Genomic DNA, 19,699 nt, shown 5'->3' with positions numbered 1-19,699 from the left:
GTGAGCCACTTTCTAACACTGTCCGCTCACTCAGGAAATTGTCTTTTATGCCTTTTTGACCATTAATTGGGTTACTCTCAAACTGGCGCAGTGCCCGCACTTAAAACTGTCGCATAGGATGGCGCGTGGGTGTGTGGGGCCATACAAAGAGCCAAAACTGCGTTGTAAAAATTACGACAAACAAATTAGTGAATAAAAGAGAAGGCCTGGTAAAGGCAAAGCTATAACTGTTTCAGCACGTTAAATACAGGCAAACTATGCACAACTTGTTGATTGGCAAAGATTGGCAAATAAGCATTGCTAAGAGATTAATAGATCACTTGGTTTTAGAGATTATCGTAGGTATATAGATTTTAATCATAAAGATATAGATTTATATGATATGTTATGCATGGATTGGTATTCGAGATTCATATACATATATAGGATATGTAAAGGCTTTATAGAATGTCCATAACATGCGAATAATTGAAGCCATGAGCTGGTAAATTTGACTTGGGTTTAAAAGAATCTTAGCCTTACCAAAAGCAGTAGCTAAAAAACTATCAAAATACAAAGCAACTACTACAACGAATATGTTGACCTATGAAAGTCTGATATTCAGGGAATAATAATAGTTATTAAAATGTAAACATTGTTCTACTGATACTTCTACACTTCTAATAAATATATATAATTATCATAGACTAATAGAGCATCTCATATTTAATTAAAATCTGTGGTACACAAATGCCTAAAATAAGTACCTAAAAGTAAAACAAACCCCAAACTCACGCAAAATCAATCTAAAGGCCTTCGTTATTGATTTTCAATTGGTTATTTTACAAAAGAGGAAAAGAGGCGTTCAGCTCTTGCAGGATATTTGCATACTTTATATAAATATTATATTCGAAATGTTAAGCAATATTGCTTTAGATAAGCTCAAAGCCTAACTAATACAGTAGATTTATAAGTTAGTTACACATTTATATTCCAAGTGTTGTGAATTGTTACGCTCTCAACATGCTCTTAATTTTCCACCCATATTTCTGTATGCTTTTCCAGCAATAAACAATTTCCTTATATTTATATATTATATTTACACTTACTTCCCTTTACATAGAACTCCACTTACCCTATTTAAAGCCCTAAAACTACGCACACTTGCGCAGTTAAGTAAATAAATAATAATAAAAAATAAAAAAAAACTAGTTAAAGGTCAGTCAATACAACTCCCGAGTTTGCCCTCAAATGGAACGAGTTTTCTATTCATCGCATATCTATGTCTAATAAATATTTAAAAGCGCACACACACACACATACGGACACACACGCTTGCGATTGACCATATAATTAGCGTCAACGCAGGCTATAAAGCAAATGATTAACGTCGTCTTTATGAAAAGACCCAATGCAAATAAAGCCAGAGCTCTATGGTTATGGCTAGGGTGTAGCCTGTGGACCTGATCATTAATTACACACATCGCATTGTTGTTGTTCTGTTGGTTCATTTTGTTGTTATTTGCTATTTTTCTATAATTTTACATATGATATTCTGTGTGTTTATGAATAAATTAATTTAAATTAAGCAATAAGCCAACTAACTAGAGTATCTAATATTACGCGCTATTACGTCTTAAGCGTATTTTATGATAGCTTTTTAACATTTAACAGGCCCAGACCATATTAATTTTTTTTTTTTTTTTTTTTTTTGCTTTTTTTGTTGTTGTTTTTAGTTTTTTTTTTGTTTTTTTTGTTGATCGTGCTCCTAACATTTTAATCTGTAAGTTAAATGCAAAAAAGAAGAAGCAAATTAAGAAGCCTTTTGTTCGGAGCGGCATCAAACGTTAAACGGTAGCAACTCTTAATTAACTCATCTCTTGTCATTGAATCTCTGCTCCAGATACCCTGTAATCTATGTCTTCTTTTCCGTACTGGCCGTATCGATGGAATCGCCGCAGCTGTAAGTACACAGACACACACACACACATATACACGATTTGTTTTAGTCTTTCGCATTGCTGTTTATGTTGATGAGTTGACACAATGTGATATATGGGTTTTTAAGTGGATCCCACTTCGGTGTCAGGTTGACATTAGCATAAACTAACATTTGGGCGGGGGTTAATGTAGCTACTCAAGGTCAGCATATGGTCAAAGGTGCAAATAAACAGAAATTCCCTGAAGATAAGCCTCCTCCAAGTATTTTTAATGAACTACTATACATAGAGATAGATAAGGCCTTTATGGTTTCAATCAAATAAAAGTCGATCAGCATCCACAAAAACAGACATAAATATAGCTAGGGCGATTAAAATTTAATGTTAACAGAAATGTTAATCAGCAGTAAAAAAAAATGTAATATAAATAACTATATCGCAATCATTAGATGGACATATGCGATGGGGTTGCTCATCGAAGGTCTGCAAAATCAGCTGAGATTATGGTTCGGCAAGTGAAGTATAGTAGGGACAAAATGAAAAAGTATAGAAGTAGTATTATTTGAATTGAATTACCTACTTCTTGTGGAAGAAGAATTCTCAAACTAACTGTATGAGGGAGCTTTTTTTTAATTATTTTTTTTTGTTTGAGTGATGAATTGACCACTCAGACTAACAATAACATACCCAAAGCTATACCGGCAACGCTTTGTGAAGATTTATTGCTTTATAAATATGCGATAATCAATCAAATTGGATCATATAGCTATACTAATATATACCGTAGCGAGCTATACAGTAAGACTGATAAACGAATGAATACTACCAATACTACAATCTATATACATATGTATATATGCATATAGGATATTAACTTGTAAACGAGGAATCGAAGTTCAGCATGAAATTTGTCGTATTTTGATTTCTGGTTGCTAACTGAAAAGAAAAGGATTCCCGCTGAGCTACCAGTTGAGCTTTCATTGCACAACACAAACTCCAGACTGTACTACCCATATAACCCATTAACCCCATGCGCGGCTAACCACAAATTCACTTTCCTATTGTGGCTAAATTAAGCGAGCCAGGAGCCACGCAATCGCGCTCAGCTCTGGCGAATTTAGACCGCAACATAAAACCTGACAATTTATGCCGACAACTGTGCGAAAACCTAAATGAAAAGTGAAGTTGATGGGAGATGGGGAATGTCATAAAAAACGGAGGCGCACAAACATTACCTGAGGCAGATGATGGGTGTCTTGGGCTGCTTGGTAGTCTGCTCCGGGTGTCCGCACTTGACGGTGACATCGCCGTCGCCATTCGCAGCCGGTGGGGCGGCGAGCGGCGCTGCTGCAGTTGGAGACTGCACGTCACCACCACCAGCACCATTTGACTTCAAGCGCACCACATGCGCCAGCTTTGTGGTGGCAGCCACAGCAGCAGCCACCACATTGCCATTGCCATTGGGCAGCGTGTTGATGGGCTTCTGCAGTAATTGATTGGAGGAGTCCAGGCGATTCGAGAGCGAAGTGTGACGATTGTTGACAGACTGAAAGTTGAAGAAGAAAAGGGAAGAGAATTAAGAGAAAAGATAGAAAGAGAGAGAGAGAGAGAAAGAGAGAGAGAGAGTCTGTGTTATGAAACTAGATAAAGCTGCATCTAAAAGTAGCAGAAAACCTAAACAATTAATAATAATATAAATTAAAGCAAGTAAGAAAGTCAAGACTGCTGGACTACGAAATCCCCTTTTTCAAACTCGGAGGAAAGGAGAAAGAAGAAAAGAAAGAAAAAGAAGAGAGTCTAGCTGTAAACATGTATACGATTTCAATTAATAACTGATTTTCGAAATGGCTTTAATCGATAATATTCAAACAAAGATAATTATCGTTATTTTGAAAAAACAATCTCGATATACAAAAAAATTGGAAATATCCAACTCCTTTTTATGTGAGATCAACGTTTTCATACATACGGACAAACAGGCGAATCGATTCAGCTAGGCCTGATCGAGAATATATATATACTTTATGGAGTCTGCCACGCCTCACATACTTTTTAAGAAAATGATTCTCGTTTGATTTCCCATTTTCCATGGGTTTAGGGTATACAAAAAAAGAGATACGGAAGGAAATTTAGAGAGATCCTCTCTTACCACATTGTTGTTGTTGTTCATGCGTCCACGTATATTATACAACCCATAGACCAAGGGATTCATGCACGAATTCGTTGAGGCGAATATGAACAGAGCTTTGCGCACCAGCGAATTGACCTTGTGCACAGACGTCTTGTCGAGGGAATACCACATGCATATGAAATAGTACGGAGTCCAGCAGATAATGAACACAATCACAATCGTGATGGTCATCTTGAGAGTGCGTTTCTTAGCGCGACTCAAGACGTCGTCGTTGGAGCGGCGAAAGCGCTCAGCGATGACATCCTTCAGCACACGTTGATTCTTGCGATAGATCTCCAAGTAGATGGCACCGTAGCAATAAATGAATGCGATCAATGGAAATGCGTACATGGCACACATTGTGCCGATCTGATAGAGCGAGTTGTCAAAATCACCGGCAAACGAATGAAAGGTGACGCACTGAAAGTAGCCTTTGACGGTCGGATGCTCCTCGACGTGGAAGAGAAAGGCCTGCAATGGCAATGAGTGACATTAATTGGAATTGGTTAACTACTGTGTGTGTGTCTCGGACGCACCTGCGGAATGCTGCAGATGACGGAGCCCAGCCAAGCGCAGGCCAGCATGATGCGACCACGATTGTAGGATCGTTTCAGTGGCTTCAGGATTGCATAGTATCTAAAGTGGGAAAGGGAGAGAGAGAGGGAGAGAGGGAGAAACTTAATCGAAATGTTAGGCAAGCGATTGACACTTTGTCTCTATGTGTGTGTGTGTGTGTGTGTGTGTGTTTGTGTGATTGTCACCTTATCTGGCCAATCAATTTGGTCCATTAGCGGCACAGTCGAATTTGCCGTCAACTTACCTGTCGAGCGATATGCAGACCATGACAAAGCTGGACAAGTACAGTCCGAACACGCGAAAGAAGCTCATGAGACGGCACATGAGGTCCGTGGAACGCCACTGCACCGTCCAGGCCCACGCAATCTCTAGCGGCATCAGCAGAAACGTCACCATTAGATCGGCAATGGCCAAATGCATTAGCATGATGTCGATACGCAAGGGACCACGCAGTCGACGCTTGGTCAGCAGATAGAGCACAGTGCAGTTCCCAATTGACGAGATCACAAAGAGTATGCTGCGAATGGGAAAAGGTCGTGGCGATTAGTCGGCCAACAGCAAGAGCGAGCGACTGAGCGTTATCGTTCGGGGGATAAGCCAATCACGTGTGGGGGCGGGGCGGGGCGGGGCGCTGCTTGACGTTGCGTGGGTGCCATTCGGCTCTGTGCTAAGTGGGTCATAAGAATTGAACGGAGCAGCGAACTCAACTGCAACTCAAACGACCCAAGGAAGGAGTGACTATGGAGCTTATCACTATATTTATGTAATAGTTTATATTGCAATGGCAATGATGGGGTATGTATATTAAGGTGTTTTTATAAGTATTAATCAAAAACTATGATAAAGCCATGAAGGAAGGAGCAAAACGGAAATAATTAATAACAATTTTAATTTTAAAATTTATTGGAAAAATATATTGTAAATTGTTTTGCTTTTAGCAATAAATTCGTTTAAAGGTTGCAGCTATATACATAATAATTTAATAATGTTTTAATACCTTGAAAATATTATAGCTCTTATAGACTGAGTAAAAAAATATATATTAAAAATAATTTTGTGTTGTATATCTTAATTTTTGGCTAATAGCAAATATTTATTTATAAAATATTTTTGTTTATTGAAAAGAACAGCATAAAATAGAAAAGGTGGAAATAAAATACATTTAAAAATAATTTTAATATTTATATATCTTATCTGTAGCGTATGTTAGAGTTAAATATTCCAAATTTGTAAACTTTAAATCGTATAACAAATCGAAATTGACTTCACTCATTTCAAGCTCAACGATTGTTTGATAAAACGCAATAAACGCCGTTAGTTAGCAAAAACAATTTTTATAGTCAATACATCAAAATTTATTGCAGTGTGATAATGTGTAACACAATAATATAGAGTACGCGAATATTACAAAATAATATGTAAAAAATATTCTGCAGTCTGATAATATATTACATAATGATAAAGATTATGCAAATATTACAAAACAATATTTACAAATATAAATATCTGATAAAAATAAATAAAGAAATGTTAGAATATACACCCAGGCTATATCGGTCCAGTATCAGTATAATAACATTTAACTGCATTAAAGTAACCAGAACTTAAGGATAATATGGAAATATTATTTAACACATAGAATACATTGCTCTATATACATGTGCATTTAATAAAATAAAAAGTAAGTTAAAGAATCAATTGAAAAGCAACTCCCAAAGCGAACATAGAATTTTGTTTAATCAAGTTAAATAAATAATTATAAATGTCTGGAAAATACCAACTACTTATATTTCATAGTCTAGGGTACATGCTAGTCGAAGCTCACTTTCATAACACTTTTTCGCCGATTTAGCCAAACATAACGATTTTTCCATAAACGATAAACGCCGCAACGTTCGTTCAGCAAATATAATTTTATGACTCGCGTTCAAAGACCTTTTAGCGCATAGCTAAAATAAAAGACTGAAGCTAGTCTTGGCTTAATGTAGACATAAAAATTTACAATTCCCTCAAATTGAAATGTCAAATGCAGTTATTGTTGTATTTAAATATGATTTGCAGACATAAGCAGCTTACAAAAAAAACAAAAAAAAAAAAAAAAAATCAAAACAAAATAGTGTTAATTTTCTTTCGCAATGTATTTTGCTATTTAACAAAAATATGTAGAATCAAGCAAAGTATTTATTTATTTATAACATAAATCTACATTTAATAAATTTGCATATATTTAACTAATATTTTACTTAAAATTTGATTGCTATTTATAGTCATAATTAAAAAGTTTATCAAATTTACATAACTGAAACTATTTGCTTTTTATTTGTCGCTACTCAATCAATCAACTGTCTAGACTGTGTAAGGGGCTTAATAATTCTATAAAATAATATATACATATTCTACTATGATTTATTCTGAGTATTAATTACTCTCATAATGAAAATCCCAGTTTTTATTCACATTTTCCATTATCAGCATTACGTATACGAATATTGGAACTTAGCATAAATTCGATTTAATCATTAACTAAATAATTCAATACCCGCAACAATAAGCACCTAGTTGTACAACGTGAAACATTTTATTTAATAAAACTAAATTTGTATATGTTTTTTTTTTCTTTCGAAAAACTACTTTCTACGGGCTTCTTAGTTTTGTGAACGTCAATCAGCTGCTACGATCTGTGTAACATTTCGAATCACTCTATTAAAGTGAACCCTACGCTGATCCAAAGCGTTCAAATTCCAAGTGAAAAATTATTAAAATCAGAGTCTGATAGACATGAGCACGACATGATTTATACTTATTTATAACCACAACCACACACCTACACATTGGCTGATAAGTTTTTAGAAAAGTGCATAGACAATCGCTGCTTATCAGCGCGACTGTGTGTGTAACTGCCTATATATATACGTGTGTGAGTGTATGTATGTGTGTGTGGCAAAGTACAACAATGCTGACCCGGGTAAGTGTGTGTGTGGGTGATCTCACATGTTAAGCTGAGTATAGAAAGTCCCAGTCACATTCCCATTTCATTTCCCATTCGCATTTCTCATTCCCGTTTTTCATTCCATTCCCATTTCCCTTTTCTCCATTGCTCACACTCACCTGTAGACGGCGATGGACAGACGATGGCCGTCATTAAATATCATATCCTTGGACAGATGCATTGTGCCGTTGGTATTATTCACATTGGACCAGTCACGCAGTATACGATGATCATAAACAACCTCATTCACTTCGCCAGACCCGGCCATTTTAGTGGCCAATAACACACACCGCTCTCTGCAACAATTCTCGTTTGTTTATAAACTTTTGGCGCACGTGAAATTTAGCCAAAATAAACAGTTTATATATAAATATTATTGGCTCGACTATTTATTAGTTGTTAAATATAAAAATTTATTGGAATATTTCCCCGTTTTCTACTTGTTTATTTTTTATGAGCGTGCAATAAATTTTATTTTTATTAGCGAAATGCAAGGAAATATTCATATATTTATATATTCTTTATTCTTTTTTTCTAAAATCAAAGCAAAATTGAAGGAAATGGAAACATTAAATAATTAACTATTTTATAGCCTGATGGATTTTTTTTTGGAGTAAGTAAACATTTTTTTCAGATTATTTAAATTTTTAAAATAAGTTAAAAAATTACCCAAGCTAATTGCCTCAAGCAGTTATTTTAAATGATTTTTGGCATAAGAAGTAAAAATTAGCTTAAATATTTTGTAATTTTTTTTTTTTTATGAATTTATTAAATAGTATTTTTTAATTTTACATTTTATACAAATAACTCAATAGATATTTATAGTAATTACAACACTAATTGTATTTAAGTTTCCATCACTCTGCTTAGCTAAAAAAATTGCTTACACTTGATTGATTGATTATTTAATGGTAAACACATATAATAAATATATATTTTAAATATATTTATATGACAGTATATGTGTATAGATTTGTTTATTATTATTTGCGTTCCAGCAAATTAAGATGTGTGTATTTATTTTATTCTTTTTGCGGTACGCCCGATTGCCAACCTTGCTTGATAATCACAAAAACAGAGACTGAATCAGACTTCAGAGCCGCCTTCTCTTATTGCGCCTCATAGTCCAAAGAGCTAAAGGATAGCCCCGTAATACGTATACAAATAAATATATATGTATATTATTACTCAATTCGATTAATTAATTTCACTCATTTGTCCCGCTGTTTCGGCATTCTATGAATTTATATTGTCTTTTCTTTGACTATATATTTTTGTTATTAATTTTAGTAGATTTTTTATGTCTTTTTTTTTAAAGCTTTATTTCAAATATTGACCTTGAACTAATTCTTTACAATCTCACTCACATATATTTCTGATGTATGTCAAACCTCAGCTTATGCTGTGTTGCGACTCTTGTTTATTATTATTAATAGTGTTGTCTCTCATGCCTCTGGCTCGATAATTATCAGTTAATCAATTGCGCTCAATGGAGCAGACACCCAGACTCACTCAATTGAGAAGGGAGAACAGCAACAACAACAAGATTACAGATTACGACTAAACAACAACAGCAATTGAAATGCCTCTCCGTACATTAATCCTTGAGCATCGCAACTTGTAGCACAATAAATGAATTGTTTATTTATTTGTTTTAATCGCATGGTGTTTGCTGGCCTTTTGAACTTTTGCTTTCTTAATTTGTGTTGTGTTGTTAAAGTCGGAGATAAATAAATGAAATAGCCAGACACACAGACATTGCAAGGGGGCTCGCCGTTCGGGCAATTAAAAACAAAACGTGAACCGGATAGCTCAGCTAATTTTAATCGAATTGGGATAGCATATATAAACCATATGCATATTCATGTCATTTAAATTTGCCTCTTTACATATACTGTTATACTGTTTTACTTTTATACTGTTACACTTTTATGCTTTTATACTTGTATACTGTTATACAACACTTTTTTCCTAACGGCTTAATCTAGCCAACAATTCACCTATTTTAAGCGTAATCAATGATTACGTCTGTGCGATAATTGCTTCCTTTTATTTTCCTGTTTTCGATTCTTTTTAATACCGTTGTTTTGCGTTCTCTAAACACGCGCGCGCACCGTGTCCAAGAATATAATAATATATATATGTTTGTGTTCATATGTGTGAATATTATTATTGTGCTTGCCATAAACACAGTCGTGTGTGTATGTGTATGTGTGTATGTCTCTATATATGCGTGAGTGTATGCAAGATCTGATAATTTGCACACCTCACGCACCAACACCAGCAGAACGGCCAACACAATGCAATCGATCAGTTTACAGCACTGGCCACACACACACATATACACAGGGCGAGAAAAAGAGAGATAGAGAACGGCGTGAGTTATGTTATCGATAATTCGATAATTCTAATTCGAGGTACACGAACGTCTGTCTATTTGCACCGTGCGGCGTACAGGAACTGACTGAATTAAGAGGGCGGCTGCTGTGGCAGCTGATGCTGCGCTGGCTACTGCTGCTGCCGTGAAATCGAAATCTCAACAACAACTGATAATCCAATTTGAAAATAATATAAATACTAAAAAAAAAAAAAGTGCTACACAGCTGGCGCTCACACACTCACACAAACACATGTAAATAGTTGGTAATGCCGGCCGGGCAGTGATAACAGCAGACGACCCCGAAAAAATGTTGGACATGTGTGCGCCGTGTTGTTCCGCCCGCATAAATTCAATGCGTATGCCGCGGCCTGTCACTCTCTCCGTCTCTGTCTCCGCCCCTGTCCCTGTTGCTGTCTCTATCTGTGTGTAATTCAAAGTTCAAAGCTGGTCTGTCTATACAGGCGAATTGCCAAAACGCTACGGCGCGCTTATCAACGTAATAAAAACCGTAAAACGCATGCCGTGAGCGTGTCTCAAAAAATATATTTATTTTTTTATTTTTTTATTTATATATACATATGTATATATATACATATATAAGCTTATCTGCGTCTGGTGGCGGCACGTCTTGACTTTTTCACCAACTTAACACGAATATATGATATTGTTTTACTGTTAAACAAATTGAAATACTGCGTAAATTATCCTTTTCCGGCAACACTTCCGTTAACTTTGGCCGCCCATTGGCGTCTGTTTTGAACCGCATTTCTGCACTTTTCAAGGTTAACCATTTTGTCCATATTTTTCTACATATTTCTCTACTCTCTACTACTCTTTCTTTTTGCTGCCCATAAATGCCAAGTCGCAATTTGCCAAACATTTCATTTATATAATGAGCACAAATTGGTCCCAACAAAAAGGATTTCAAGTTCATGTCCATAGTCCATATGACATTTCACAGCCCCCCATTGTATGCTATGAATAGTGTGCGCGAGTGTGTGCAGCTGTTGGCATTCATACACACACACACACAGATATATGTATGTGTGGTTGTGAATGTGTGTGCAAATAGTTATCAAGATGCACCTGCGCTGATAAGGCAATCATATTGTTCATTTTAATGAGGCAGCGTGTCGAGAGGTTGTGCATTAAAGAGTTTGCAATTTAGAATTCAATCTATCGATATATGAACTTTAACGCCTGCATTTACATTGATAATTATAGCGCATTTTTTACAGTATTATTATAATTTAAAGTACATGTCTAGACATAAAGTAGAACTTTTTAAAGTAACAATTTTAAATGGTTCTAATATAGTGAAAAAATATGCTGTTTCTTTAGCTTTTGCTGAATGACCATTTTAAATTTAAGTTTACAGCCTGAAAGTATGCTACTTTTTTGTATCAGTAAAATATTCTCCAAACTCAAGCAGTTTTCTAAATACAATAAACTCCTGCCCTCAACAACGTTCAAATACATTACTATAAACATTAATTTGAATGTAATGTGATAGTAATTTATTTATTTTATTTATTTATTTATTTACATCAAATTTGATTCTAAAATAATTTAAGGCATTATATTTAAATATAACGAGTATTCTAACTTTGTGCTAGCTATCATAACAGTACACTCGACATCTTGTTTAATGAGCTTAATAATAAAATTAATTAAGGAAAAGCAATTTTAATTACAAATAATTACATTTTTGTATCACAGTTTAACCTGTTGCTCAAAAATATCGATATTATAGCTTAGTCCAAATATCGATGAGCACGATTTAGTTCAATTACACACTAGCTCTAACAATCGGATTCAGTTCCGGAGTGAATTCTACTTTCACGTGTTGCGGCAGTTTTTACAGGTTTTGTTTTTATTAAGAAAAATAAATGAAATACCTGTGAAAATGTTGAGAAAATCAAAGAAACAACCAGAAACTGTGGCCGAAAAGGTGAGCAAACTGCTCGCCCATCCCAATGACAGCGAGAGCGATGATGAATCAGATATTGATGTGGCCACCAAAGCGCGCGTTGTGGATTTCGAGGATGAATACGATTTGCCCGATGCGCGCAGCACAGATTTTCGTAAACGGAATGTGAAATTGTTATCCGAGCAGAGTGAACGATACAAGGGCAAAATAAGCAGTCGCAAAGAACTTGAAGAGGAGGATAACGAAGAAGAAAGTGACGATGAGGACGAGGAGGAGGAGGTACCATATGAAGAGAGTGACACAGACGAGGAGGAAGCTGAGAAATTGAAGGCTTTTAACAGCAAGTTGAAAGCTGAAAAAATTGATACGAATGGAGCTCAAAGTGAAGATGATGATAGCAGCGTGGATTATGAGAATGGCGGAGAACAGAAGGAAGATGATGATAGTGATGAAGACGAGGACGAGGATGATGTTGATGACGATGAGGATGATGATGACGACGACGAGGAGAGAGATTCAGAAGATTACGACTCTGAGAATGATGCAATTGATATGAACGAAATCATGTCCAAAACCAATCAACAAGCCGAAGTCCAGAAAGGACTCTGTGTGCAAAACCAACTGCAGATTTGGGAGCGTCTCTTGGAGCTGCGCATCAACACACAGAAATTCACTAGCAAGTCGAATCAGTTGCCTCCTCCAGAGACGCTGCAAGCGCTCAGCGATAACAATGAGGAGCTGCAAACGGTGCTAAAAGAAGCCCAGGAGCGGAGCTCCAAGCTGCTGCATCAACTGCTCGCCCTGCAGTCGGTGCTCACGCAGCAGCACAGTGAGCTGCGCCAAGCCGTCAAGCGGAAACTGCCCGCCGAGACCAGCTCCGAGTCGGAGCCGCCGAGCAAATGCTTTGCGAGTGCGCTGCAAAGCAATTTCGAGAATATGCGAAGCTATCGGAATGAGGTGCTGCTCAAATGGGATGATCGCACCAAGCTGTTGACACCTGGAGCGGGTACTAAGCGAAAATCCATGCAAGACGATTACGATGTCATCAAGAAGATCGACAGTGCGCTGGCCAATCGTAGTGCACTCATTGAAAAATCCCAAACTATCAAAAGCAATCAGCCGCAGCAGCAACAGAAGCGACAGCTGGAGCAGGAGACTGACCAAGAGGATCCCGAATTAAGCAACAAGAACCAAAGGCAAACGCACATCTACGATGACAGCGATTTCTATCATCAGCAGCTGCGCGAACTGATTGAGTACAAGGCCAGCACCACGTCCAGCATGGGCGACATAACCAAACAGTTTGTGGAGCTGCAGAAGCTGCGCCAGAAGATGAAAAAGAAAGTGGATACCAGGGCCAGCAAAGGCAGGAAGTTGCGGTAGGCATCAAACATAATAAACAGCATCATATAATAAAATAATAATTTAACTTACCGACTCTCTCTCTCTCTCTGTCTTTCCTTTAGCTATGTGGTGCATAATAAGCTCATCAATTTCATGGCTCCCAACGAAGCAAGTGACTGGACGGATGAATCCAAGACGGAACTGTTTAAATCCCTATTTGTTTAAATCACCAATCCATGTATATTTATGTACATATTACATACATATTACATTCATACATTGTATATTATTGTAGCTTTTCTATGATTCTTCTTTATAGTGCAACAAATTATTAATTAGAAAATCTATTTCAAAAAATTATCAATGTGTTTTTAAATTCTTTAAGGATGCCATTTTATTATCGGTTTCCTGATAAGTTTTCCCATTTAAAAGGTTTCCAATTTTAACAAAAAAAATTTTGGAATTACATGGAATTGAAATAACAATTGATTCGGGGCCCTGAAAAAAGGAAATTATTAAGTTACCCTATACTATATTTTTAAAAACATACAAAAGAACGAAAAATTGAAAATTATTAAAACCAGTTTATATAAACAAATTTTTAATGTTAACAATCCTCACCCACAAAAATACAAAAATCTATTAGTGTTTAATCATATTGAAATTTAATTTTATTTATTTCATGTTTCTTTGCTTTTAATTCACAAATAATAGCAAATCTGTTAATCGCTTTCAGACAAAAAACCGGCCTCAAGAATTCATCAAAGTATTTCGTTTTTAATCATATTGAATTTTATTTTTATTTATTTCATATGTTTGTTTGCTTTTAACTGCTAAGTTTTGTATGTTCAACATTTGCTTCGTTTATTATTTGATTTTATTTACTTTTTGCTTTAACTGGATAATTTTATTGATGCAAAAAACGAACCGGTCAAATTGCATAACAATATGGCATCCAAATAACCGTTTAAGCGTTCCTTCCCATTTTCCCGTTTCGCAACGGAGAGAGTCTGGGTGTAGGTGTGTGTGTGTTTCTAAGTGTCTAGAGGGGAAATTGCATATTGATATTATTTTGCTTGCGATTTTCAAGTTGCATTTGTTCTTCATTCGATTCACATGCATATGTATATATGTACATATGTACATATACATATATATTTATATAATTTGTTAATATATTAAACTAGTTTTCCACTGTTGCACGTACATACTTGACTTGGTATTCGTTTAATTTTACTTTGCTAGTTTCGTATTTTCTTATTTGTTCATTTATAAAATAATTATTCTTTATGTGATTTAGTATGCTTCGTCGTCTAAGTCATTGTTAGTTAAAGTTTAATTGCAATAAATAAGTTTGTTCATATAAATTTGCTAATTAAAACTTTGCAAATGTAAAGAGAAATATTAATAAGAAATAAACAAACTTCATTCAAATTACAAAATAAAAATACAAATATATAAATTAAATTTATGACAGTTTTTTAAATACCAAAATTTACATGTTAAAAATACTATAAATTTTTCGAGCATATTTTCTTAATTGATTTGATTTTTCATATATATAAATTAATTTGTATATCGTTCGTCAGAGGTTTTCGATTCCGGGACTTTGGATTCATTGTCAAGCTCTCATTAAAAATTAATTAACAATTAGCAAAAATAAATAAAACTATATGGAGTACATAATATCAATTAATTGTTAAGGTTCCTTTATATTGCACTTGAATGCGTTCGAGAATTTTAAAAACTTGTTTTCGACTTAAATGCTATAAAAATTACCACGACACAGACAAAATGCGTACAATTTTGAAAAGAATACTGGAATACTGGGCAATTTGTTCACTTTGGGTTGGGGAGGAAACCGAATGATACATTAAATACATATACATATAAACCTACAGTGAGTGTGTGGGTGTTTTTCTTTTTTCTGAGTTGAGTTAAGTTCAGTTGAGTTGAGAGTGTGGTTTCTGTTCCGTTTTGCTTTCGTATACAAAACTACCAAATACAAAGTTTACAAAAATGCAATGAGTCGCGTCTGCTTATTGATTTTCTGTTTCAATTTTCCTTTTCCGTTCTTTTTTTTTTTTTTCTTTCTCATTTTCCCTAATTGTTAATGGAATTCTTCAGCAACAGGGGCAGCCCAGTTTTGGTTTTTGATTTGGAAACGAGTATGGTGGCAGTTTTGGTGCCGCCGGCAGCGCCACTGGAGGCTGCTGCATCAGTGACAGCGGAGTTGGGTCGCGAATTGGCAGCGGCCTGCAGCTGACGCTGATGCAGCTCCTGCAGTAGCGAAGAGTGCTTATCTAACGCCTGCAGCTGGACCATGTTATGCGCTTCGTAATGCGACGACGATTGCAGCTGTGTGTGTATGGAGGTGACATTGGACAGCGTGCTCTCGGCGTCGGCCGTTAGATAATTGCTTAAATAACGTTTGCTAGTTGTTGTTGCTGTTGTCGTTGTTGTTTCTGATGTTATAGTGGTTGCCATTGTAGTCTGTTCCTGCGCTGAAACCTAAATTGAATACAATTGCATTAATATAATCCCATTATAGTTGGCAAACAAACAAAGTTCAAGCAATCAACCTTTCTGTGTGCACGGAACTCGGCGTCTCAAGTGCACTTGGCAGGATGTATAACATTCTCCATATCCTTTTGCACCGCATACAGATCCGACAGACTCTTGGCGAACAGCACATTCAGTTCACTCATCTTTGCCAGCTGCAATTAGCTATATTAGTCTCTGCACATATATATATATAGTTATAGAATATATGTTCAATTACAGTTTGATCATTGCACTTTTCACGTAAACTCATATTGGCCGTTTTAAGCTCTATTTCATGTTGCAGCAGTTCCGCCTGCAGCGTCTCTGTGCGCGCCTTCAACGCAGCCACCTCGCGTCGCAGCTCATCCTCTGAGGCACTGCCACCAGCAGCAGCACCGCCGGCACCGCCAACACGCATCAGTTCCATTTCACGCTTGAGGCGTATGTTCTCCTCCTTGTAGGTGTGCAGCTGGCGCTTCCATTCGTCCACATTAGCCGTCGATTCCTGTGGGATTTGTGAGTGTCGGCTTTACAACACATTCCGGCAGAATAAAATTGTAAATGTAATACACACCTGCAAGGCGCTGGTCAGGCGTATGTTATTGTTCTTCAAGGTGGCCAATTCAATTTCCCACTTCTTGGCATTGGCGCAACTGTTTGGAATACATTTTACGATTATATTAGAAGCTGGATAACCACTGCATATATGCATCTGTCTCTCTGTCTCCTACCTCTGCGCCAGTGCCATTTTCAGGCGTTCGTTCTCATATTTCAGCTGCTGCTCGGCCGTTGCGCCCGCTCCAGGTCCAGTGTGCATGCCCACAATGCTGCCACCAGAAGAGATTGTAATACCACCACCACCGCCACCACCGCCTCCGCCAGTACCACTGCCAGCAAGGGTCGCTGTGCCAGCAACCATACCCATCGTTGGCTGTGGCGAAGGCGTTGCCGATCCAATGTCCTGCTTGCCGTCGCTAGTGTTCAGCAGCTTATGCGAGGGACTATCGGGATTGGCATTCTGTGTATTGGTATTACTTAAATTCGGCGGTTCCACGGTGTGAGGATCGATGTTGGTGTTGTCATTCTGCATGGCGCCTACAGCGCGTCCTGATATCGGAGATGTATTCGCCGAGGTGGTGGGCGTCACTGCGTTCGATCCATTCGCAGATTTCATGGCATTCTTGGTGGCCTCCTTAACCTCCTGGAATTTTTCCACAAACTAAGGAAAGGACAAAAATGATGATAGGATCATTGATGAAGGGGGATAGTACACTAAGATAGACAGACAGACCTTTGTCAGTTCGGCCTCCGAGGAGAAGCCCAGGCCGTAAACCGTATTGGCGCGTACATCGCTCCATTGTCCAAACTTTTGGGATGTTTGTGTGAATGTCATGCTGGGCGTTATTGTTGAATTGATGACCGCCTTGGTGCCCTCGACGCTAATGATGCGGTATAAATTCCGTGAGATGTCGTAGAAGAAGCTCACATTGACCGCCTTCATGCTGGCCGTGATCCATGTGCGTTTCGTCTTTGGATCAATATGGAACACGTGCGCCTGGCAAGTGAAAATCGGTTGCTCTCTGTTTGTGCGAGATAGACAGATGAAAGGAGTAAAGGAGATGGAAGCAGCAGCAGCAGCAGCGGCAGCACCCACAGGTGATTAATTAAAAATTCCATTTAAATTCTTGCACGTCGGCTTAATATTTAATTTGTACACGCTTGCTAAGGGACAGTGGGAGAAGGGAGGAGGAAGTCGGTTGTCGTACAATAAATACAATATGTGACCAAGTTGCTAACGGTATATTTAGATCTTTATATGGCTGTGCGGGCTGCTAATTGATATAGAGGAAATGCAAACAAACTAGCAATCGATACAGTGAACCCTCAATATGTTGCTCAACTTGCAATAACTGAAATTAAATTCTATTGACATGACTGATGTAGACATACATAATAGCAATAATAAACTATTATCATCAAATCAAATTAAATCATTAAAATATATTTTTAAAAACATATTTATTTATTTATTTTTTAAACTATTGTTGAATCAAGTTTTAAAATTAACAAAAAATAAACCTAAATAAATATGTACAAGAAATGCAACAAAAATTAATTCCTTACATTAACAGAAATATTTAGCCTTGATATAAATTGAGCGTATGTTTTATTTATTAATTATATAAATATAAAATTATTTTATGATAAATGGTTTCGTTAAAATATTTGCAAAATAGGCAAACTAATCATATCATTTATTTTATTTTAAAAGTAATATTTTGTAATAATATTAATTATGTAAATTGTTAATTAACCAAAAATGAGTGTTTTTCAATTGAAGTTGTTTACATATTGTCATTTTGATTCAAAATATTTTATTGCATTTTATAATTATGTATATATTTGACTAACTCAATGTTCAGCTTATCCATGGCTTACTGTATATATTTAAATTTGAAGACTGTTCAATATAAGCTTAGTTCACTGTATTTTCATAGTCCTAATCAAGTCATTATTTGTTCGATAACCTTTGTGGGATTGTTCAATATAAGCACGGTTTACTGTATTTTCCTCTACTTAATTAAATCTAATTTCCGCCTGCTCAGCATATCCATAGTTTACGATATGGTTAAAATATTCAATAAACACTGGCATCTTTTTTTAATTGTTCAACACACGCAAAGTTCACTGTAAAGGATAAACCATTCGATTCCGCCTGTTCACTCAAAGACATAGTTCACTGTAACTTTTTTTTAGAGTGCTCAATCAAATTCCAAACATTTCAGACATCACATAATACCGAAGCTCTAGATAACAAATTGAATATTTAGATAGAACGGCGGCGTAAACATTTATAATTTTAGTATATACATATATCTGAAACATATATCTGGCAGCAGCAGCAACAACAAATCTTGCACTCAGTTCAAAAGCTACAAAAGAACATACATAGGTGCTGGGTATTATTGCTGATGTTGTTGTTGTTGTTGTTGTTGTTGTAATTCTTATTGATATTGTCGGCACCATGTCATTGGCATTGTTGTTTTTATTGGTGGTTGATGGTTGCGGTGGAGGTTGTGCTGGTGGCAGGGGTTACGGTTATGGGGAGAGAGGTAGGCTACGGGGTGTCGACTCTTGCCTTGGTGACTAAATTGCATTATGCGCTTAAGTGTTTTGTAGCCTCGTTTTGATTTTGCTCAAGTTTACTGCACACATACACAACGCACACATACACAAATGCGCGTACGCACACCAACACCTACACACACACACACACATACAAAAGACACTCACACGCGCATAATTGGTATCGACGGGCGGCGTTTGCCAGCCTACACCTACGTACATATTTCATCAATTCTCATTGTATATATGGCATATATTTACACCTCATCCGAGAGGAGCAGCAGCAACCACAACAGCGATAGAAACAACAGCAGCAGCAGGAACAACAACAACAATAGCATCAGCAAGGAAAACGTCGGCGTCGATTTTTCACACAAATTACAGCATTTGAAATTGTATTAGACATATTTTTCGTACTTACCCCATTTTGTTTGTTAGCTGCGGCGCTCTATTGATTTCTATGGCAACACGTTAATACTATACTAATTGTTTATTTTTATTAATTATAACACTAAAAAATAAAACATAAATGAGGGCGCTTGCTCTGTGTGTAAAAACTGTAGGCAATGCGGCTAAAACTGTGAGTGATGTTGCTAAAAAAAAAAAAAGAACTGTGAGCAATGTTACAATAACAGAGCAATGTTGCTGTTACTGTTATTTATCGATAGTCAGCCGTTACATTCGATATGGCATGTAATGCAATTATAATATACAATATATA

General features: G+C 36.5%; 3 protein-coding genes across 4 annotated transcripts; 1 reads left to right on the top strand and 2 right to left on the bottom strand.

Moving 5' to 3' along the window:
• Positions 1–1,753: 1,753 nt before the first annotated feature.
• Positions 1,754–10,122, bottom strand: LOC6576744 (gonadotropin-releasing hormone II receptor). 2 transcript variants are annotated; one of them, XM_002002696.4, is made up of 7 exons: positions 9,655–10,122; positions 7,774–7,950; positions 4,910–5,182; positions 4,626–4,725; positions 4,069–4,560; positions 3,155–3,465; positions 1,754–1,940 (listed from the first exon to the last, which is right to left on the bottom strand). In XM_002002696.4, the coding sequence occupies exons 2-7, from the start codon at positions 7,920–7,922 to the stop codon at positions 1,895–1,897; spliced, it is 1,371 nt and encodes a 456-aa protein (XP_002002732.2). In that variant the 5' UTR covers positions 7,923–7,950; positions 9,655–10,122; the 3' UTR covers positions 1,754–1,894. The 2 variants fall into 2 exon arrangements, with proteins under 2 accessions (XP_002002732.2, XP_032584820.1); XM_032728929.1 differs by lacking the exon at positions 9,655–10,122 and having other exon boundaries at positions 7,774–8,039.
• A 1,720-nt stretch (positions 10,123–11,842) lies between these two features.
• On the top strand, positions 11,843–13,668 carry LOC6576743 (protein Aatf). Its single transcript, XM_002002695.4, has 2 exons — positions 11,843–13,343; positions 13,431–13,668. The coding sequence occupies exons 1-2, from the start codon at positions 11,941–11,943 to the stop codon at positions 13,531–13,533; spliced, it is 1,506 nt and encodes a 501-aa protein (XP_002002731.2). The 5' UTR covers positions 11,843–11,940; the 3' UTR covers positions 13,534–13,668.
• Positions 13,669–14,987: 1,319 nt separating this feature from the next.
• LOC6576742 (homer protein homolog 1) lies at positions 14,988–19,573 on the bottom strand. Its single transcript, XM_002002694.4, is given in 7 exon segments — positions 14,988–15,819; positions 15,891–16,025; positions 16,091–16,357; positions 16,427–16,505; positions 16,584–17,071; positions 17,144–17,432; positions 19,400–19,573. Coding segments are annotated over 7 exon segments (1,671 nt in total). The 5' UTR covers positions 19,405–19,573; the 3' UTR covers positions 14,988–15,411.
• Between the last annotated feature and the right edge of the window lie 126 nt (positions 19,574–19,699).

The sequence above is a fragment of the Drosophila mojavensis genome, unplaced genomic scaffold, assembly GCF_018153725.1.
Source record: "Drosophila mojavensis isolate 15081-1352.22 unplaced genomic scaffold, ASM1815372v1 contig_36, whole genome shotgun sequence".
In the NCBI taxonomy this organism is placed as follows: domain Eukaryota; kingdom Metazoa; phylum Arthropoda; class Insecta; order Diptera; family Drosophilidae; genus Drosophila; species Drosophila mojavensis.
The sequence above is the reverse complement of the archived record's forward strand: the minus strand, read 5'-3'. Positions and strand labels throughout refer to the sequence as shown.

Coding starts and splice junctions, on each gene's coding strand:
- LOC6576743 (XM_002002695.4), top strand. CDS start 11,941: ATGTTGAGAAAATCAAAGAAACAACCAGAAACTGTGGCCGAAAAGGTG. Junction 13,344..13,430: donor AGCAAAGGCAGGAAGTTGCG/GTAGGCATCAAA, acceptor TCTTTCCTTTAG/CTATGTGGTGCATAATAAGC.
- LOC6576744 (XM_002002696.4), bottom strand. CDS start 7,922: ATGGCCGGGTCTGGCGAAGTGAATGAGGTTGTTTATGATCATCGTATA. Junction 5,183..7,773: donor CTGTCCATCGCCGTCTACAG/GTGAGTGTGAGC, acceptor TCCCATTCGCAG/CATACTCTTTGTGATCTCGT. Junction 1,941..3,154: donor ACACCCATCATCTGCCTCAG/GTAATGTTTGTG, acceptor GTGTACTTACAG/CTGCGGCGATTCCATCGATA.